The following is a 22,807-nucleotide window of genomic DNA, read 5'->3' on the forward strand; positions in this document are numbered from 1 at the left end:
AAAAAGCGCTCGTGAGATGAGGCCTAAATTGCTGTGGAGAATTAGTTTTATCCTATTATTTGTAGTTAGAATAAAATCAAGTGCTAAATTATAGTTGTTTTGTGTTTAACTGTTTATCCCTCGGAGGTTTCAGTCGTGCCTATACCAAATTACAGCTTTCCAATAATATAGGTATCTAATTCTATAAAAAATATTGCAACTAAAGAAGGACTAAGGGAACGTTTCAAGTAAAAAAACACAGTTTATGCTTTGCATTGTATTGATGTTTATGTTATACCTAATATAATTTTATATATTAATATTTCTTAAAACAGGTAACTCATTGGTACACTAGCTGCCAAGTCGGTGCAGACTGCAGAAATATAGCCTGTCAAGCCATTTCCGTCAGTAGAAAAAAGCGGCAAATTAAAAAATTGTAAGCGCGAAGGATTATCGTCCCATGGAAAATATGAATTTCGCGCCTTTTTCTACAGACAAAGTTGTTTGATAGACTATAGCTTAAAGACGGGCTCTAGTAAAATCCGAGCAGAAAAAAGAGGGCGCCACTGATCTTCAACAGTCAACACGAGCTGCAAACAACCATCTTATTCTGCCTGATATGCAATACCTACTCAACGTTTGTTACATCAATTATGTACATTTTAAATTAGGTACCGCTTATTATTAATGTTGGCACATTCGACGTGAGAATATCAACTCAGTTGCTTGAAGATGTTATCTTTCAGTTCGAAATATCGGTCGAACCGTATCTTGGCGTACCTGCAAAGTATAAATTAAGTACATAAATGGGCGTTTTCTAAAATAAATATTAAAAACCTGATTCTCACAGATCCTGGTGTTACTGGGTTCTTTCAACTCAGAATCACTAGCATATTCAATCCTGATGATAAAAAAATGTCCCAAAAATTTGTATGAAAATTTTACATTCCACTAATTAATTGTCTGTAAAATTTTAATGGGTGATCCTTGCCTGTCAATAAACGTTTTATTTATTTATTTACTACATCAGCGTCACGCACATACAAATGAAAAATGTTTTTACACTAAAACGTGTCGTAATGGATAGGACATTTTGGGACCTTTTTTATGGCAGGATGGAGAATGCTATCGATTCTGAGTAGAATGAGCCCAAGAATGTCCAGATTTGAAAGAATCAGGTTTTCAATATTTATTTTAAAAAACGCCCAAATACATCGGTGAAATCTTACAATAAAAAAACAATGCGTGATGTATAGGTAGTTCTGTATTTTTTATATGTTGTTTGGAGACCTTGGAGGAATGTGAGACAAAATTTTGCAAGCAAAAAAAAGTTGTGCTCCCTGCGTAATTTGCAAAAAACCGCAAAAATTTCGGAGTTTTTTTAGTTTTTGCAGTTTTGTTATAAAACTATGGGTTTTTGGTCAAAACTTGCTTCTTAATGTTGAAAGTACATTAAATTTTGAATAATTTAAGCCCAATTACAGTGCCGTATGTCTAATAGTTCTTGAGATATGAGGCTTTAAAAAAGGATATTTTATTCTTTTTAACGTAATTTTTCGTTTTGCCTATATTTTAAGACAAATATCGGCGCAACCGCTCATGCTATGATATATTGCAATAAATAAAGTTGTAGCAAATTTAATTACCTTTCATTTAAGTGCATGAAAGGGTCAGTAAGTCATACAGTTCTCCTCTTGTTATCATAAAAAAAATGAAATTGCTATAATGGGGAAGGCAACTAATGTATTGTTTAAGGCATTGTCAAAATCCCTATAAAAGCAGTACCAATCGTCGAGAGCGCAATCTACGATTAGCTATTGCCGGCCTTCCCCGATAGCAGCAGAGCGCTGTTAGAGATCAACCATTTTCATTCAGTAATGAAATCAAGATACAATCTGTAGTTTTGCTTGTTTTTCGGCCCCACTTTTTGGCCGTAGCCATTGATCGTAGTCCACGATACCGATTCTGATTTAACAAGTTGATCTTGTTTTGGTACGACCTTGACGATAGGTCACGCTGATTGGCGAGGTGCTGGCGAACCGCACTGGAATTAGTAGAAGTCGTGTCATTAGATATCTAGCTCGCGCTTATTGGTGCTCTTCAGTGTACTGTGAGTCGTGTCAAGATCAAAACTATATATTGATAAATCAGAATCAGCCTCCATTGCCCACTAGGCATACGTTTGTGCTATAGGCTTATAATTATGTGACCCAATCTTGTCAAGTTACCAGTATATTATAACTTCTTCAGTGGTTTACTGTATTTACACAAAACAAATTACAAATTCATTACCAATGGCTCAGCGAGTTGTCAATTCACGGGTTTTAACTAGCAATACCTCTATCACTACATAAGTAATAGTATTTAATGTATAAACTTATTTATAGTCTGGACCAATTCAAAAATAAAAATAATTGGAAAGTACTTAGAACAATTTTTAAATAGAAAAAAACGATAAATATGAAATTCTCTGTTACAAATTGGATTCCCAAGCTTTAGTTATAAATTAGGCATAGTACAGCTATGCTATAGCTGTGCATTTCGTAACCAAATGATTGTCAATGTTAACATGATTAATTAATTTTGCCAATAGAATGTCTCATTGATAGAATGAAACGGAGGTATGCAACCCGCCCGGCTTGACACATCATGTTAACACACATAGATAAACAAAATAAGAACTAGTACCTATTCTTCTATTGAGGATTTGGTTTGCCAACCTATATACATCTATGTAGTAAAGACTCGTAGTAATAGGATACTGCTAGTTAAATAAAACCTGTGGATTATAGCACAAACGTATACCTAGTGGGTAATGGTAATGGTAGCTGATTCTAATCTATCAATTTGTTATGGTTTACCCTTAACAGCCATTGGAAATGAATTTGTAATTTATTGTGTGTAAATAAGGTACACCACTGAAGAAGTTATAATATACTGGTAACTACATGCCAACAGGACAAACGTATGCCTAGAGTGGGCAATGGAGGCTGATTCTGATTTATCAATTTGTTATAGTTTTGATCTTGTCGAGGTCTTGTATTAACACGACTCACAGTACACTCAAGAGCACCAAAGCCCGAGCTAGATATCTAATGACACGACTTCTAGTAATTCCAGTGCGGTTCGCCAGCAACTCGCAAATCAGCGTGAACTATCGTCAAGGTCGTATCAAAACAAACTTCTTAAATTAGAATCGGCACCGTGGACCACAATCAATGGCTACGACCAAAAAGAGGGGCCGAAAAACAAGCAAAACTACCGATTGTATGTTGATTTCATTACTGAATGAATGAAGTGCTTAGGAGTGGAGTGCATTTTAAAAATGGTTGATCTCTAACAGCGCTCTGCTGCTATCGGGGAAGGCCGGTAATATCTAATCGTAGATTGCGCTCTCGACGATTGGTACTGCTTTTGTAGGGATTTTGCCAATGCCTTAAACAATACATTAGTTGCCTTCCCCATTATAGCAATTTCATTTTTTTTATGATATCAAGAGAACTGTAGGACTTACTGACCCGTTCATGCACTTAAATGAAAGGTAATTAAATTTGCTACAACTTTATTTATTGCAATATATCATAGCATGAGCGGTTGCGCCGATATTTGTCTTAAAATATAGGCAAAACGAAAAATTACGTTAAAAAGAAAAAAATATCCTTTTTATAAAGCCCTTTAATCTCAAGAACTATTAGACATACGGCGCTGTAAATAAGCTTAAATTGTTCAAAATTTAATGTACTTTCAACATTAAGAAGCAAGTTTTGACCAAAAACCCATAGTTTTATAATAAAACTGCAAAAACTAAAAAAAGCCCGAAATTTTTGCAAATTACGCAGGGAGCACAATTTTTTTTTGCTTGCAAAATATAGTCTCACATTCCTCCAAGGTCTCCAAACAACATACAAAAAATACAGAACTACATCACGCATTGTTTTTTTAGCAGATTTTTTTGTAAGATTTCATTGGTGTAAAATAAGGTCGCAGCAAACCTCAACGGCTCGGCGTCGTTGGCGAGATGACCTCGACGCCTTTGACAGGAACTGGTGGGAGACGGGTCAAGACCGGGACACGTGGAAAGGGAGGAGCCGGGAGCGAGGCCTTTGCCTATGCAGCATTAGGAGATTGGGACACTAGGCTAATATTAATAAATAATATGGTTGAACTGAATATGCGCCGTATTGCGGTATCTACTTTACGATACCTGTTAAACTCGCAACAATCACATAAATATTTTTTGTAATTAGCATAATAGTGGTGGGAATAGAATCCTTCCTATCTGTCCCGGTGGTCACAGATGGGAAAAATTAAATTCTCGTCTGTCTTCAGCAGACACAGGTAGGTCCGCCAACATGATCGAGCCGAGGGCAGATGGGAATACAACATGTTATCCGAAATCAAAAGCTTCTTAAAGATCCATCCAATACTTAAGTAATACTCTAAGGTATTAGAAAGCCATAAATCAAAGAAAATGTTTTCCATACAATAATTACATTACATGAACGTGAACGTTTAGGATAAAGGAGTATAAAAGAGCAAAATATAGTGTAAATAGCAACAATATACTTAAACGCAATATTTCACCGACAATATCGCAATTTCCTTATTTACCACACATCGAAACGTTTCTAAGCAATAGCGACGTTACATGGTGACGTCACCATGTAACGATTGTAACGTCGCTATTGCTTAGAAACGTTTCGTCAGTAAAGTGCGGGTGCCAGACTTAGACCATCATTTGTGACTGTTGTATTGCTTTAAGACTTTAAGACAATGGGTCCTATACAGACATTTGATCCTCAAAACAAACCTGATCGATGGATACCATTAATAGAAATTACGAATTTTCCATACATTCCCTTCATTTCCTGAAAAATCAGATATAACTTACCTCCCAAAATCGAAATCAATATCCGAAAGTTCGAATTGCACCAATGACCACGCCCCCCACATAAAATGAGAGGCCAACGCTAGTTGCTGGACTTCCTCGTACACTTTCTCCACTGCCCTTTGGTCTGGTGAATCCACGTTCAAAAACTCTGCCAAGTACGCAGCTATCCAAGACATCTGGAACTCCTTGCTAGGATATTTGCCGTAGTCGATATCATCTATTGACAACCCTGTAAATGGAGGTAAGCTTTAGGTACCTACGATTTCTAATGATAAAGATGCGTTTACATCTTGCGAATGCCATAACGGCAGGTCCGGCAGTCCCGCACCTCAAAAAACACTTGCGGAATTAAGCTATATGCTTGAATTGCTTGATGAGTACTCCTCACAGGCACAAAACTACAATAAAATCATAATAAGTATTAAAGTACTGCGCTATCCACTCACCTCTCTCTTAAACCATCTTAGATTATCTTTATCTGGACCGCATTAGACCAATGTACTTAAATTTTTCAGAAACGCTTAGAAATTTTGATGAAAAAAATTAAGAAAATGTTTGGAATTTCAAAAAAAAATATCTCAAGAAACTGTTATAATTGCCGTCACTTTGGTATTCGCCAGATGTAGACACACCCAAAAGACAATAAGAATTCAACTTACCAACAAATTCATTGAAATGATTTGCTATGTCAAACGCTTGATAGTTATAAGCGGCGTATTCATAGTCTATAAAAGATATGGTTCCTTCATCTTGGTTGTGGATAACGTTTCCTAGAAGTAAATCATTGTGAGCAAACACGATCGGGCTCTCGGTTTTTGTTACATATGACTTTAATCGCTCGGATTCTATCCTTAGTCTGGTTAGTGAGCCAAAGCTATCGACAAATCTATAAGAGACGGACAGAAAATAATAACGGTCAATTTTAACTTGGTATAATAGTATACCATGATGGACGGGGTGAGAAAGATACGAAATGATATGAATGACAAAGTAAATATCAGTAAATGAATTGTTTCTGCACTAATAGTACCTATGTTTTTATATCAAACAGCCCGCCTGATTTCGGCTTCTTAACTAGGTTTTGCAGAATGGATGATTACGAGTTATTTAAACCATAATTATAACCTTAATTAACCATAAACGCTTTGAAGCAAATTGGCGAGATAAATGGGAACATTCATACTTGCGCAGTAAGTAAGGCAGTAACTTTTCAGGCTGTTACAAGTTACTTAAGGTTTTTATTGCTACTTGGAGAAAAGTGCAATATAGAAAATGTTAAAGTAATTAAGTAATATACAGCGAGGCTAAAAAATAAGTGCATCCCCGTTGCCAGGTCCAGTCAAAATGGTCCAGCCAAAATGTATGAAACAGCCGTTCGCAATTTCGAGGTTAGTTCCATAGTAAAAGTTGCTCAGTATAATCCCAAAACCTCCCTGGCAACGGGAACGCACTTATTTTATAGCCACCCTGTAAAGGCCCTAAGTATAAGTCAGTAGCACGTCAGTAGTAATAATAAGCACTGTAATATTGTAAACTACCTATTTTGCTATACATGTATGTAATATCTGTACTGGTATGCAAATAAAGATCTCCATCTCTAATACCTATTTACCGACGTTCCGTCGTAGACAATAACTGAAGACATCAAGGCAATGTAATTGATAACGATAAGACACGCGACGATGAGTGGAAATTTTGAAATATTTTCAGCATTCCGCAATCACATTAATAAAATATCAATTGACAAAACAATTAAATGAGTAAGTCTAATATATAGTAATAAATCGTTTCATTATTATTACGGCCTTGAGCATGTTTCGATTGTTCAAGTTGTTGACCGGGAAAGAAGTAGGTATAGACTAGCTGTTGCCCGCGACTTCGTACGCGTGGATTTGTATGTTGGTGGTTATATATTCTACATGAGCATATAACTATATGCAGCAAAAGATAGCAGTAGGGACGGTTAATCATTTGTTAATAATTATACAACGCATGAAATTTGTCTTTCACAAACTACGAAGTTTCAAGACCCTAAATGAAAAAAGTTGTTCCCCATATAATCCCTCTCGACCCTCTTAGAAGATTTACAAGTCCACTATTTAAAAAAATATTCGCTCCCGAAACTATTGATACAAACTTTTCAAAAACCAGTTTTCGTCTATTTTAATTTAATGCCCTTTTTACCAAGTCTCAAGTTCCTAGCTTAAAAGAAAATTTGTACCACATACAAACTTACATCGCCTTTTTAACCCCTTTAGGGGTTGAATTTTTAAAAACGTTGAAATAACTTTTTTGGAATCTTATACAATGCCTTTCTAAGAAGTTTCAAAGCATTTGTAATAGATTCACTTTCAATCCCTTTTTAACCCTTTTAGGGGATGAATATTTAAAAACGCTTAAATTACTTTTCTTGTATTCTAATAATATGCCTTTATACAAACTTTCAACCCCATTTTTACCACCTTAAGGGATGAATTTTCAAAAACGCAAATGAGTTTTCTTGTTTTTTTTATTATAATGAATAAACATTTATATTATAAAATTTGAACCCAAGACAAATTTTCATCCCCTTTTGAACCCCCTTAGGGGTTGAATTTCCAATAACGTCAATATTACTTTTTTTATAATCGGCTATTATGCCTTTCTAGGAAGTTTCAGTATTTTTAATGAATTCAAACTTTCAACCCTTTTTGAACCCATTTAGGGGATGAATTTTTAAAAACGCTGAAATCGCTTTTCTTGTATTTTATTAATATGCCTTTATACGGAGTTTCAAGTCCCGCACTAAAAAAAAAAATGATCTCCATACAAACTTTCAACCTCATTTTCACCACCTTAGGGGATGAATTTTGAAAAACCCCTTCTTAGTGGATACTAACGTCATAAAAGCTACCTATTGTGAAAAAATCAGCTCTCTAGGTCCAACGGTTTGGGCTGGGCGTTGATTTAAGTGAGTCAGTCAGTTAGTCAGGACTTTTACGTTTATATATATAGATTATTATACTTGGCACCTAGTGTCTCTAATCTCCATGATATGATTTAAAAAAATGTAGTTATTTCATTTATCGTTCACTTTGCTATCGGCTATTGACTTGGAGAAGTTGGGAACCGGTAAATTTATAGAATAGCTGCTCGAATTGAGGAGCGATGGGCGCGATGGCTGATCAACAGGGGGCCGATTTTAGAATTTCGAGCGCTCGATTTCGTTCGCTTCCATATCCACTACTAGGCATTTAAATTTTACTAATAGAACTGAAGACGAGTATTCAATACTACTAGATTCCCAATTTTCATTGCTCGTAATTACAAAAATATCGATTCGCCGTTTTCCACAGTTTTTCGAGTGACGAAATCGAGCACGAATCAAAAATCAATAAAAGCCATTCTACACTCAAGACCAATAAGGATGGGATATTTATTGGTCCAGTATGGTGGGTCAGTCCCACAGTGAGTTTGAATCTTGCTTAAGACCTTTTTTATTTTAAGGCATATTTAAAAAAAAAACAGTGTTATGAGATTAAATCTTTACACCTATATTTTTAAAATTTGCCGCCTTTTCCTACTGACAATTTGTTTTCAGCCGAGCTAGCACATGATTGGCGCGAGAGTATCTCGCCTCGCCGCGACATAGACTAACCGTCCCCCTTTAATTCATACAGTTAGTAAAAGACGGGTAGTCTATCTCGCGGCGAGATACTGTCGCGTCAATCATGTGCTAGGCCTACATAATATGTAAAGATGAGAAACGCAATTTTGTATATAGATTACCAGTTTTTATGAATTTTATTTAATGTTAGGCGTAAAAAAATATATTTTACTTCACACATTACATTACTGACCTCTTCTGTTTAGTTTCGTCTGTAAATGGTTCTGGTAATAAATTTAAAAATTGATCAATTTTATCCCATACCATTGGATGTTTTGTCACCTGCAAGAAAATAAAAATTAAATTCAATAGTCAATAGTCAAGTCAATTAACGAAAACCGGCCAAGTGCGAGTCGGACTCGCGCACTAAGGGTTCCGTACCATTACGAAAAAAAAACAGCAAAAAAATCACGTTTGTTGTATGGGAGCCCCATTTAAATATTTATATTATTCTGTTTTTAGTATTTGTTGTTATAGCGGCAACAGAAATACATCATCTGTGGAAATTTCAACTGTCTAGCTATCACGGTTCATGAAATATAGCCTGGTGACAGACAGACAGACGGACGGACAGACGGACAGCGGAGTCTTAGTAATAGGGTCTCGTTTTTACCCTTTGGGCACGGAACCCTAAAAAACTAGGATATTTTACATTTTGTTTGACCCTTTGACATGACTGAACATGGCACTGAGGCCTTAACCATGATGTCCATGATAGTATGGCGGTTTTTGGTCTAGATTTCTTCTGGAAATCGATTTTCGCTCATATCGTCGCAAACATGGACATATTTGGTATCAGTGTATTCTGTGTGATGTCCTGAACACAAATATATGAAATGACAAGCACGAAAGTGGTGGGGGTAATTGCTGTGACGTTAAAAAGTTGGCAGTACAAAGTTTTTTACTTTTTTTTTTAATCATACCATGTGGGGTATCAAATTAAAGGGCTATGTGAGTAGATCACAAATATATAACATACATTTTCACTACTTCGTCTAAAAAATTATTAGAAAATGTTCAAAAATTTCACTATCCACAGATGACTTTAAACTGCTCTAAATTGAATATGACTGAATGGATCATTGCAAAATATATACAAAGTGACATCCTCTATATAATGTTAAAAAATAATTAACCAGATATAGATCGGCCACAATAATTTGTAATTTATTAGTATGTAATTTAGTGTAGGTACTGTTCTGTAACATAACAGCCTGTAAGTTAATACTAACAACTATGGACTGTAACTGTCTAAAAATAAATAATTTTTATTTTTATTTTATTTTTTATTTTTATAACCAACAATAAGAAAAGTACATCAAGTTGAAAAAAAAGTATAATTTTCTGTTACAATAAACTGTAACTATTAATAAAACAAACAAAAAAACAGACTATTTACATATATTTTGAAATGGTCTTTTCACTAGCTTTTATTTGATACCCATGTTGCTATAGTAAGAAAAAAAAAAACAATTTTGGAATTGGAGTGGATTGGAAAACAATAATAATTTTAGAACATACCTCAGGTCCCAACTGAACTTTGTGCATTTTTGCCATTTGCTTTGCCACTAGTGGCCAAACTTTTGAGTCCAAAACAGTGTCCACATTCAGAGTTACTCCTGGGTAGTATTGATAAGCCAGTCCATTTTCAAATATCCCATATATTTTAGGTGCTAAGCCAAGAACATTGAGTTTCTTTATGTTCCTGGGAAAAATATGTATTTGATCAATTTTATAGATTTTGAAACCATGATTTTCTATGATAACAATTTCACCAGATGAATATAATATATGTCGTAATTTTAAGCTCATGCTTTATGTAAGTAGTTAAGTATGTGAGCCCATATAACTTGACCAGATTCTTTTCTGCTTAATAAAGAAACTACTTATCATGGATTTTACTAACCTCAGTTCAGCAGTCCTGTCAATAATTAGATCCGTTTTATTTCCATAGATACGAACGAGCACGACATTATTTCCACTGCTAATATTATCATTAAATTGAGCCTTGGATTGGTATTGGCAAGCAACAAGTTTATTTGTTATACCATCAGTGTACAACTGTAAAAAATGGTTTTATTTAGATCCTTATGCATATGCACACAACAAACCTCGGGATTTAAACGTCATTACAATACCTACCTTAAACTGTACATGTTCCTTGGCCCATTCGGGCCGTATAACTTCAAGAAGCTTAAATATTCCAGTATATATATCATTTTCCTCAATTTGAACAGGCACAAAAATGTCTCCAGCGGGTAAGCAAACAGAACTCATTATCGGAGCTAAACTACTCTTTAACCACTTTAAATAAGAAATTAAAAAAATGATAATTGTTAAAATTTCAAATTAGAGGTCTGTTCAGCTGGGCAACGACAGATAGATAGACTGCATCATACAACGCGGCAGCTGTTTATATAAATTATGCCGGCACAACTCGTAGGATAATAGAATTACATACTAATACAACTCTTTGATTACATATCTGTTCAGATAATTTATAGCCTATTACTGAGCACACAAGTACAAACAAACAACTCAAACAAGAGTACAAACCACTCGACTCGCAAACGAAACGTCAGTTCACTAACTAAAGGATATAAACACACAGTCGCACCGCACCAAGGTCAAGTGCGGTGCGATTTGGGTGCGATGGTGAGGACATAACATAGACATTGACAGCGCCATTGGCCTTTACAAACAACGCGATAATAGCATACGATTTGCAATACGTTGCGGCATTTGATCGATCGATTGAATTCGTTGCCGACTACTTAACTACATTTCTTAAGATTTTTCCAGACGAGGACAATTTTTCGCCAATCTGATTTAATTGTCCGAAGAAATCAGGCTGTGCGGCCTAAAAACGCCAATTTGGCTCGTCGAATTCGATCGCAGATTATGACCGATATTGCCGATAAAATTGGGTGCGGACGCAATAATACCAATTTGTGACGCTAGTATTCGCGTTTGGGGGCATTTTTTTAATTTAGAGCGTTCAAATATCACCATAACCAATTTGAGACTGTGACAAGGACAAAAGATAATAGCACTTTCTCTGCTACTCCTACTGAAAGATACATAAGACTATCCCGTTCGGTCATTTCCCCCCACCCCTCATGCTGATCCAGTTATACTAGATTCATCTAAAAACACCAGTTTCTTAAAAGTCGTAACACACCATCGCACCTCACCAAGGTCATTGTGCGACGTACACATAAGAGCGTGAAAGCGATATCTCTGGTGCGATGGTGTGTTAAGCTTTAACTAGTTAACTTCTAAACATGAAAAAATAAATTCATTGAGGCAACACTTTATTTCTGTCAATTTCTAGAAAATTCGGGCACGCACCGCACGGCACAGCAAACCACAAGCGATCGCGAGGGACTTCAGCGACAAACCGGCAATTTGTTCAGCGCGTATTGAAAGTGATTTTCACCGACGTGTTTTTCGTGCTTGTGAATTCGAGAGAGAGATCCATTAGTTTTGCAATTCAACAAATAAATTATTTTGTGTTCCAATGGCCGCTATGTCTGTCATAGGTATTGATTTCGGCAATGAATCTTGCTACATTGCTGTGGCAAAAGCAGGTGGCATTGAAACAATAGCTAATGATTACAGCCTTCGAGGTACACCGTAAGTATTTTTTAAATTTAATATTAATATCATATCATAAAAACTACAAACCTTTTCATTTTAATTATCTTCGTGATATTCATTAGACTCACTCAAGGATTTGATGATTTGCACGTCATGTTCATGTCGATACCTTGTATGGAAGTAAGAGTAGCTTATTTGGATAACGTATTTCATCAGACTAAGTTCGTTTGAAAATATATACTTTTATCAGTTCTGACAATTGCCATTAACTTTTTCATTATAAGTATTTTTGTGGTTATTATGCTGTGTCACTCTCAATACTTTTTAGTTTTACAAAATATGAATTCCAACGATTTTAATCTGTCGTGAGTTATAAAACCCAATTAGGTTGCTGTTATCTTTTTGAGGTTAGATTTTCTTTTGTCATTTCAGATCATGTGTTGCATTTTCATCCAAAAATCGAATATTGGGAGTTGCTGCAAAGAATCAGACAGTTACAAATATGAAAAACACCGTTTTTGGGTTCAAAAGATTGTTAGGCAGGAAGTACTCGGACCCACATGTGCAAAAAGAGCTGAAGCACTTCCCTTTCAAGGTGGAACAAAGACCTGATGATGGAATTGGTATCCGGGTCCACTATCTAGGTGAAGAAAATGTTTTCAGCCCTGAACAGGTATGATCATCATTTTCCTCGCATTTTCCCAGCTTATAGGTTTGCTTTGCAACTAATCCTCAGAATTGTCATTTACGAAAGTGGCATTATTGGGATTAGTCCGGTGTCCTCACAATGTTTTCCTTTTTCAAAAAGTGAAGGTGTAGGTAATTTTTTTAAGAAATATGTTACTTTGTCTTTTTATTTATAATAGTTGGACTTTGAAGCCACTGATTAAGGTGTAAAACCTCAATACAAAGCTAGGTTAATTTGTTTAGGTTATGTTGAATGTCATTAGTTAGCATTGTATCAAACCAATGAATGGTAAACTACCTTGACCTTTATGTTTGTTTGTTAGTATGTACTAGCTTGTTCCTGGATAAAGGAATTTATTATGTTTGACTAGTGAGTTTGTTTTCTGTGGGGATTCTTTTTTTTTTTTTTCATAATTACATCAAGTCGGCCAATGCCTGTACAAACAAAGATCCACACATTTTAACAATGCAAGTCTAGAGTTGCGGGTTAGGATGTCTAACCATTTGTGTTTATGAATTATAATAATATTATTAGAAACATACAAAACGTCAAATAAACCTAGGAATACAAATAATTACATGAAGTAACTATTAGTCAACCCCGTTCGTTATCGCTCCCGGTGCAAAAGTGCCCATAATGCTCACGGCATTGCCCCGCTGGATGGCTATGGACAGCCTCTGCACCAGGAATGATTCATAGCGGGGGTCCTCCCTTTTGTCTAAGTCGACACAAATTGTTTCGCGTCAGCACCCCAGCAGCCCGCCGTTTCCACCGCAAAAGGGACGAAAATATACCCCGAGCCCAATGAAGCATACTTAAAACTACTTATAACTTTTTATAACTTTTTGTGTTTTAAAATTTAAGTGAAACATCCATCAATAATCAACATTATTTCACTTCTCTGTGTTTTGATTAAGAAAAATTTAAATTACATTCTCAATGTTTAACTTAATATTACATATAATATGTTCCAGATAACAGCAATGTTGTTTACAAAGCTCAAGGACATTGCAGCAACGGCCCTCGGCACTCAAGTAAATGACTGTGTCATCTCCGTGCCCAGCTACTTTACCAATGCTGAGAGAAATGCTCTGTTAGATGCTGCTGCTGTCTCTGGTAATTAACACCTATCTTTCTGTTAGCTTCAAAAGAATATTCCTCTTGTTATATGAAACATGTTTATTTAAGTATTTCTACTTGGACTATTCAAGTTATTAAACAATTCATATTGATAAGTGAAAAGAATGTACAGTAATCTTTAATTCAACTGTACTTCAGAATAAGTTGTACCACAAAATAAAACCCAGTTAAAATTTTCCAATCCTATTGGAAAACATAAAATAAGCATGAAGAGCATGCTGGAATGTTCCAAGACAGGAAAAATCAATAGATATGCCTTGTCTACCCATGTCATTAATTGCTGATTGTTTGAAAGTCAACTTTGAGCCATTGGGATCTTTATGGTCAAGGTGATAAAGTTCATTCTACACTACTCACTGATGCCCATTAAATACTCTATGGAACTGATTACTATTATGACAAACCACTTTGTTTTTATAAATTGAAATAGCCTAAAGTTAATCAAAGAAAAATATCCTGCATAGCATTCTGAAATTCGACACTTTGTTTGTATAAAAAAAAATCATTTATTTCAAGCTGCAAGGCTCATAATCAATTTTTACACATGTCATAAAAAATAAAATGGTAGTTTATTGAAAATAATATTACTGAATTCACATGTGGCTAATTGTGATGTATAGTTAATCACAAGTGAATATCAGTTTCACTGCAATATTGCTTGATGAAATGTTTTTTGCTTCTAGGGCTCAATGTGCTGCGACTTATGAATGAAACCACTGCCACTGCTCTCGCCTATGGTATCTACAAACAAGATCTGCCTGCCCCTGAAGAAAAACCTAGAAATGTGGTTTTTGTAGACCTTGGACATAGTTCCCTTCAGGTAATTTATTTATGGAATATATTTTTATTTTGTTTTAACTTATAATAGATAAAGCACAGTTGTTGGTGGGTTGAATGCATTATATAATAGTTACTGTATCATTATGGACCTTTATATTCATATTCATATATTTATTCATAATAGTTCATATTATATGTCACAATATTATTTAAAATAAATTATTTACAAGACATGATTTGTAACATTTTACATAATAATATAAATTTTAAATAAGATCTCGGAAGATCTAAAGTGGGAAGAGCACATATCTACAATGGTTAAAAAAGCCAGAAGCATAATTTACCTCATTAGAAAATTTTTCAAGACCTTAACACCAGATATGATGCTAAAAATATACAAGACATATGTCAGACCCATACTGAAGTATGCGTTCCAAGTCTGGAGTCCATACTTTGCCAAGGATATTGAGATGCTGGAGAAGGTCCAACGGAGTTTCACGAAACTGCCAAGGCAACTTAAAAACAAGCCATATGAGGAGAGACTAAAGGAACTGAAACTCACTACCCTAAAGCACCACAGAGAACACGGAGACCTAATAGAGAGTTACAAAATACTATCTGGGCACTATGACTGGACACTCTTTTCAAGATATTCAAGTGCAACAATAACAACCGTCTGAAAGGTCATCAGTTAAAGCTAGAAAGGCATACGTCACACAGTAACCCTTACAAACACTTTATGAGCAACCGAGTAGTGAGGGGTTGGAACAAACTTCTAGAAGACGTGGTTTCAGCACTAAATGTGAACCAGTTTAAAAATAAATTAGAAAGGATAACGCTACAATCTATCTTATTCTGCGACAATGTAGAGACATTGTCACAGATTAAGATAGATTGTAGAGATATAATAAAAGTTTTTAGTTTTATTTAAAAACAAGGCACATACATTCGTTCAATGTTGTAAATAGGTGTCCGCATGTGCCTTTAACAAGGGCAAGCTGCGTATGCTGGCCACTGCCACTGACGCCCACTGTGGAGGCCGCGACATAGACATGGCATTGGCTGAATACTTCAGTCAGGACATCCTAACTAGACTTAAGTTAGACGCTAGGAAAAACCAGAGGTAAGAGTCAATTTTAATTGATATTTCATAGCTTTAATTTACCCAAGACTATTCAATGTTAATAACTAATTAGCGACCCGTCCTGGCTTCGCACAAGTTACACAAAACCTTGACAAATTATGCACCTAAACCTTCCTCAAGAAGCACTATTGATAGGTGAAAACTGCATGAAAATCCGTTCAGTAGTTTTTGAGTTTATCGCGAACATACAGACAGACAGATGCGGCGGGGGACTTTGTTTTATAAGGTGTTGTAGTGACTACTCCAAAAAAGGGATAGTTAAATGATATACATATTTAATGGTTATTGAAGTCTTCAGACTTGCGCCAATTTAATACACGAAAATAATTATTTCTAGGTTATTCATTTGGAAAGGTCCATGGAAAGATCCCATTAATAATTTCAAATTATGATAATACCTAGTTCTTAATATTAAGAGTATGTTCTGTATTTTACTCTATTTTTAATCAAATTAAATATTATATAATTTATATACATACCTTTTTGTATAGTAAATTGGGATCAGTTTCGCTTGTTTGAGAAAGCAATCAAACAAAAGCAACAATTTGATTTATGAAAAGGTTTTAATTAGATTGAAACTGAGTGTACAATAATTCACAATGGCCCTTACGAGGCTAGGCAAGCTACACTCGATGTCCTGAATAGTTATGACTAATTACATTTTTCAGGGCTTTCTTCCGTTTGATCCAAGAGGTAGAGAAGTTGAAGAAACAGATGTCAGCAAACAGTACTAAACTGCCTCTCCATGTTGAATGCTTCATGGAGGAAAGAGATGTGTCAGGCGAGATGCAGCGCTCGCAGATGGAGGAGATCTGTGCTGACACCTTCAACCGCGTTGAGAGGACCCTTAGATCTATACTCCACAATGCTAGTGAGTTTTCGCCACACTGCCGATTTTAAATTGTTTTTAAAATCAATATGACACCCCAATCAGTATAGTAGAACACGTTTATGCAGGCAATGTTGTACTCGTAACTCCTAATTTTTTAATTTTTTTGTAGAACTTCGTCCTGAGGACATCAACTCTGTGGAGATCGTGGGTGGATCTACAAGAGTCCCTGCCGTTAAAGCTCTGATTGAACAAGTCTTTGGGAAAGTTGCTTCAACAACACTTAACCAGGTGAGTAAGATTAATTTCGGTTCTGTTACAGACTTGGGTTGGTTCTAGTGACCTAATCTAGGTTAGTTTCTGAGAAGTTTTTGGGCCAATCGAGGGGCGAATCGATCTGTATTGTCAAAATTGACAACTTTTTTGCCCATAGTACATATTTTTTCCAAAATCTGTGGATACAGTTCACTTAAATTAAGTAGGAAAGGTCTCAAAAGACCAATTTTACGTCACACAACGGGACAGGGTTTGGTAGCTGCACTGACTGACCCCCATTTAAAACATCATGTGACACCATGGTCAAATTACCTACTCTTGTAGGTTTTTCCAATTTATTAAATAGATTTGTGTCAAAAATGTCTGGGCTCTATGTTTATCTAATAATTTTGTAGTGCTTGATTTCATGCATGGAGTGGAAGAATTTAACTTCAGGTACATTTGAAATAAATCGCTCAAAATAATGTCAAAAATTCGTTAGTCAAAGATAAACAGAAAGAAGTGCATGCATGTTCGTAAACTTTCGTAAGTGTATTTCCCCGTAAAATAAAATAAAAGTGTCAGTGTATTGTTGAGTGTTCCAATATGTTTGGGCCGGAATGGTGTGTTGCCCTTGTCCGCAGGACGAGGCGGTGTCGCGCGGCTGCGCGCTGCAGTGCGCCATGCTGAGCCCGGCTGTGCGCGTGCGCGAGTTCAGCGTGACCGACGTGCAGCCCTACGCCGTGCGCCTCGCCTGGGACGCGGCGCGCGGCGAGGACGGCGACCTGGAGGTGTGTACCGCTTCAACTATATTCCCCGGCCGTGCGCGTGCGCGAGTTCAGCGTGACCGACGTGCAGCCCTACGCCGTGCGCCTCGCCCGGGACGCGGCGCGCGGCGAGGACGGCGACCTGGAGGTGTGTACCGCTTCAACTATATTCCCCGGCCGTGCGCGTGCGCGAGTTCAGCGTGACCGACGTGCAGCCCTATGCCGTGCGCCTCGCCCGGGACGCGGCGCGCGGCGAGGACGGCGACCTGGAAGTGTGTACCGCTTCAATTATATTCCCCGGCCGTGTGCGTGCGCGAGTTCAGCGTGACCGACGTGCAGCCCTACGCCGTGCGCCTCGCCCGGGACGCGGCGCGCGGCGAGGACGGCGACCTGGAGGTGTGTACCGCTTCAACTATATTCCCCGGCCGTGTGCGTGCGCGAGTTCAGCGTGACCGACGTGCAGCCCTATGCCGTGCGCCTCGCCCGGGACGCGGCGCGCGGCGAGGACGGCGACCTGGAAGTGTGTACCGCTTCAACTATATTCCCCGGCCGTGTGCGTGCGCGAGTTCAGCGTGACCGACGTGCAGCCCTACGCCGTGCGCCTCGCCCGGGACGCGGCGCGCGGCGAGGACGGCGACCTGGAGGTGTGTACCGCTTCAACTATATTCCCCGGCCGTGTGCGTGCGCGAGTTCAGCGTGACCGACGTGCAGCCCTATGCCGTGCACCTCGCCCGGGACGCGGCGCGCGGCGAGGACGGCGACCTGGAAGTGTGTACCGCTTCAACTATATTCCCCGGCCGTGTGCGTGCGCGAGTTCAGCGTGACCGACGTGCAGCCCTACGCCGTGCGCCTCGCCCGGGACGCGGCGCGCGGCGAGGACGGCGACCTGGAAGTGTGTACCGCTTCAACTATATTCCCCGGCCGTGTGCGTGCGCGAGTTCAGCGTGACCGACGTGCAGCCCTACGCCGTGCGCCTCGCCCGGGACGCGGCGCGCGGCGAGGACGGCGACCTGGAGGTGTGTACCGCTTCAACTATATTCCCCGGCCGTGTGCGTGCGCGAGTTCAGCGTGACCGACGTGCAGCCCTATGCCGTGCGCCTCGCCCGGGACGCGGCGCGCGGCGAGGACGGCGACCTGGAAGTGTGTACCGCTTCAACTATATTCCCCGGCCGTGTGCGTGCGCGAGTTCAGCGTGACCGACGTGCAGCCCTACGCCGTGCGCCTCGCCCGGGACGCGGCGCGCGGCGAGGACGGCGACCTGGAGGTGTGTACCGCTTCAACTATATTCCCCGGCCGTGTGCGTGCGCGAGTTCAGCGTGACCGACGTGCAGCCCTATGCCGTGCGCCTCGCCCGGGACGCGGCGCGCGGCGAGGACGGCGACCTGGAAGTGTGTACCGCTTCAACTATATTCCCCGGCCGTGTGCGTGCGCGAGTTCAGCGTGACCGACGTGCAGCCCTATGCCGTGCGCCTCGCCCGGGACGCGGCGCGCGGCGAGGACGGCGACCTGGAGGTGTGTACCTGTTCCGCTTCAACAATATTCTAGCCCCCGCCCCCGCGCCCGCCCCCGCCCCGTGCGGCAACGAGGGTGGTTGCGGAACGGGAGCTACATGTCGCTCTGACTAGTCTGAACGCACGCAGTGTATTTTACTTTTGGCATGGGACACCAAATGAATTTTCAAGTTGTCCAGTTACTTCCATAGTTAGTTTTTATTTTGCATGTTAAGATGTGCAAATAAGTATCCTATGTATCAATGTTTAAATTTGAAACAATATCTGATTAAAAAATTATTCAATAACTTGTAATTATTACATTTTGCTGTTTGTCAGGTGTTGTAATATTTTTTACCTCCCCAGGTGTTCCCAGCTTTCCATCCGGCACCATTCTCTAAAATGCTGACATTCTACAGAAAGGAACCATTCTCAGTCAGAGCCTACTATACCGACCCCGTGCCCTATCCCGATTCGTTCATTGGTAAGTGGCGTCAAACATCTTTCTGTCCAGTTCTTTCTCTTGATTTTATTAGTTACAAAGCTTTTGTAATAGTAAGTAGTACTCTAGAAAATATTTTTCCATAGGTCAATGGAACATAAAGGATGTTCAGCCGACCGCTGAGGGCGAATCACAGAAAGTAAAATTGAAAGTGAGAGTGAACATTCACGGAATCGTCACTGTCGCGTCAGCGTCATTGGTTGAAAAGAAAGCGGACGCCCAGAGTGACAGCATAGAAATGGAAAACGAGAACGCGAGCAACCAGGAAACGCCCATGGAAACTAACGGGTCACAAGAGCAACAGCAGAATGGGCCCGAGAACCAAGAGGTGAGGGAAGACGATATGCAAGGGGAGCCTCAGCAAAGACAGTCGTGGACACAGAGAGTAGGATCGTGGTTCAGCGGGGTACGTGTCGGTAGCGCGAGTGTCGAGTGATTTGCGAGATGTTTGCTGACTTATTCACGCTCCCACGTCTATTCAATCTTACTTTTTACCTGATGTACTTAATATTAACACTCTAAGGATAAAACTGCTCCTGCTCCTAAAAAAAGGCTTCGTCGTACTGCAGCGGGGCGCTAGCATCACGCTCTCGATCAGCTCGTAAGCGCCGCGCCACGCTCGCGCCTCGATGCAGTGTGATAAATTAGCCTTAATAAAGCCGCGAACGGTTTTTACAGCCGCTTTATGTAACGAATAGTATACATGTGTGTTACGAAATTCATCAAGTTTTAATTTTGTTATGGGGTCGGATTTAAAAAAAAAAGTCCATAAAGGTAGTAAGTTCTTACATAAAACTGCGGCAGTGAAAACGCTCCTAAAGGTTTAGATTTTTATTGCAACTCTGTTAATTGGTTAAATATCTGATTCCAACTAATGCTATTGAGGCTAGTTGATTGACTGGTAAATGAAACAATGAGATTGAATAGACCTTCTTTAGCTTCACACTTTTCTTCTATTATTAGACACTTATTGTAGTAACCCCGAATGAGCCAGCAGACATCCATGCTTTGTGTCATCCCCCTCCTGGCTCCGAGGCCCCATTTGCACAGTACTTTCATAAGGCTTTTCAATATCGCCTTTTAATTCCTTTTATTTTCATGCATTAGTCAAGTGAAGTTTCTTTACAGTTCTGTCTCTGTGTCCGCGCATGTGTTTGTCCTTACAGTTATATTTGTTTCTAACTTTTTTTCTGACAGCGTTTCAGATGAAGACGTAATGAAGTAAGCTTTCTTTTATCTTAGTAGTTTGTGTGGATTTTGGAAGAGCTCTGGTGCAAATGGGTGCACCGCGCCGCTTGGAAAACTAACATCCTCTTTATATCCTATTGACAATTAAGCTGCACTAGAGCCACGCAACAAACATTTTTCCAAGCAGCGTCGGTGACGGGGGAATCAGTCTATGTAAGATGTGAACCGTTCGTGTAATATTTCAGGAATCTGACGATAAAAAGGACAAGTCGAAAGACAAAAAGAAAGTGCTTGTGAAGACCGTCGAGTTGCCGATCGACGCGCGCACCCACGGCTTCTCGCAGCCCGAGCTCAACTCCTACATGGAGCAAGAGGTACATAGACGTGTCACTATACTCACTATGCATGCAATGTAATTAGAAAATATTTTTTAAGGAAAAAAAAACCGACTTCAATGGGGGGATGCCGGTGAAAGATTATTGTTGATGGTGCACTCTTAGATTCCATACAATGAAATGGAAAAGATAGCATCTTTTGCCTAATTATGTAGAAAAAGACGTAAAACCACCCACTTTTCTAGTAGCATTTCGTTTCTGTAAGGGTCGCAGTGTCGCAGTTCTAACCTACCCCAACCCACTTTTCTGATAGCATTTCGATTCTGTAAGGGTCGCAGTTTTTTTTTTTTTTTTTTGTTAGGAGGGAAAAATGCATTACGCATACCACCCGGGTGCGGGGGTGACCCGAGTGGTTATGTGGGACTCCCGTCTAGGCTAATGAGGCCCACGGTGTACCCACTAAAAAACCCCCCATATGCCGCCTCGCCGCCCTATTGGTGGGGTTACAGGAACGCTTGCGCTTGTCATCCGCGACCCCACCGGCGGCAGCCGCCCACGAGCGCGGCTCCTTCGCGAATGCCCGAAGGCCCTTCACGCTAGGCGCGCCAGATGGTAAGACGCGCCTTTCTCCTCGGCTTCCATTCTGTATACCACAGCCCGCCACAAGGAAGCCACGGGCGCCAGGAATTTCCCCGGCGCCCGGCGACAGATCAGGTCTATGGTTCTGCCGCAAAACCACAGCTCGGCTGCAGAGGACAGGGAGAACGGCAGATCGTAACACCGACACTCCTCTTCCTCTGCAGCCCCACCAACGCTGCTACAGCGGAACGGCCCCGCCAAGTTCGCAGGGGATAGGGAGAGTGGCGCATCGATATACCATCACTCCTCTTCCCCTGCGATCCCACCTCGGCCGCCGAGGATAGCGAGAACGGCTTACCGCAATACCGACACTCCTCTTCCTCGACGGTCCACCTTCGGCGCATCACAAGCGGGCTTAACCAGCCCATTTGGAGCGTCCTCCTCGGGCCAGCCCGCGCCTCAAACAGGCCGGCCCTGGTTGCCTCTTCGCTTCACCGTGGGTGACCAAGCCACGGTTACTAAGCCCCTCCACCACGACAAGGTGAGCAACCCGCGGGGGGAAGGGGGGGGGGGGGGTCGCAGTTCTAACCTAATCTAACCTAACCCACTTTTCTGATAGCAGTTCGGTTCTGTGAGGATCGCAGTTCAAACCTAACCTAACCCACTTTTCCAGTTCATCAAATGTCACTTTTTTAAATGTAAATGCTTGATTTGCTTATGAAAATACTAAAATCATTATATGTATGCCTTTAACATTTGAGGAGTTCCCTCGATTCCTCATGGATCCCATCGTTAGAACTGCGCTTTGATAAAAACGGGATCAATCTGTATGTATATACTTACAATCAAAAATAGAATTTTCATAATCGGTCCAGAAATGACTGGAGATATGGAGTAACAAACATTAAAAATAATTTTTAAGAAAAAAAAAACCGACTTCAATGGGGGATGCCGCTGAAAGTTCACTTATTGTTGATGGTGCACTCTTAGATTC

The 22,807-nt window shown here is 39.7% G+C and overlaps 4 protein-coding genes across 4 annotated transcripts in view; 1 reads left to right on the forward strand and 3 right to left on the reverse strand.

The window, feature by feature from the left end:
* LOC134741530 (uncharacterized oxidoreductase YrbE-like) overlaps window positions 1–22,807 on the reverse strand; it is a 445,968-nt gene that overhangs the window by 93,328 nt on the left and 329,833 nt on the right. The window lies entirely within an intron of this gene.
* The window catches only part of LOC134741550 (large ribosomal subunit protein uL22m), a 115,336-nt gene that overhangs the window by 12,708 nt on the left and 79,821 nt on the right, over window positions 1–22,807 (reverse strand). The window lies entirely within an intron of this gene.
* LOC134741470 (ethanolamine kinase) lies at window positions 313–11,052 on the reverse strand. The gene is made up of 7 exons (XM_063674252.1): window positions 10,659–11,052; window positions 10,423–10,577; window positions 10,038–10,221; window positions 8,710–8,798; window positions 5,530–5,756; window positions 4,871–5,099; window positions 313–759 (listed from the first exon to the last, which is right to left on the reverse strand). The coding sequence occupies exons 1-7, from the start codon at window positions 10,791–10,793 to the stop codon at window positions 693–695; spliced, it is 1,086 nt and encodes a 361-aa protein (XP_063530322.1). The 5' UTR covers window positions 10,794–11,052; the 3' UTR covers window positions 313–692.
* LOC134741562 (97 kDa heat shock protein) overlaps window positions 11,858–22,807 on the forward strand; it is a 29,776-nt gene continuing 18,826 nt past the window's right edge. Inside the window, exons 1-11 of the mRNA XM_063674388.1 lie at window positions 11,858–12,152; window positions 12,549–12,789; window positions 13,779–13,920; window positions 14,628–14,764; window positions 15,693–15,847; window positions 16,537–16,739; window positions 16,870–16,988; window positions 17,597–17,743; window positions 19,576–19,693; window positions 19,798–20,039; window positions 21,145–21,273. Of these exons, the coding sequence (XP_063530458.1) occupies window positions 12,037–12,152; window positions 12,549–12,789; window positions 13,779–13,920; window positions 14,628–14,764; window positions 15,693–15,847; window positions 16,537–16,739; window positions 16,870–16,988; window positions 17,597–17,743; window positions 19,576–19,693; window positions 19,798–20,039; window positions 21,145–21,273 (1,749 nt within the window). The 5' untranslated portion in view covers window positions 11,858–12,036. The remainder of the gene's footprint in view (window positions 12,153–12,548; window positions 12,790–13,778; window positions 13,921–14,627; window positions 14,765–15,692; window positions 15,848–16,536; window positions 16,740–16,869; window positions 16,989–17,596; window positions 17,744–19,575; window positions 19,694–19,797; window positions 20,040–21,144; window positions 21,274–22,807) is intronic.

The sequence above is a fragment of the Cydia strobilella genome, chromosome 5 (assembly GCF_947568885.1).
Source record: "Cydia strobilella chromosome 5, ilCydStro3.1, whole genome shotgun sequence".
In the NCBI taxonomy this organism is placed as follows: Eukaryota; Metazoa; Arthropoda; class Insecta; order Lepidoptera; family Tortricidae; genus Cydia; species Cydia strobilella.

What these genes read in the sequence shown, in the direction of transcription:
- LOC134741470 (XM_063674252.1), bottom strand. Translation starts at nt 10,793, where the DNA reads ATGAGTTCTGTTTGCTTACCCGCTGGAGACATTTTTGTGCCTGTTCAA. An exon ending in AGGAACATGTACAGTTTAAG is followed by an intron (nt 10,578 to 10,658) that starts GTAGGTATTGTA and finishes CATTTTTTACAG; the next exon opens with TTGTACACTGATGGTATAAC. An exon ending in ATTGATTTCGATTTTGGGAG is followed by an intron (nt 760 to 4,870) that starts GTAAGTTATATC and finishes TATACTTTGCAG; the next exon opens with GTACGCCAAGATACGGTTCG.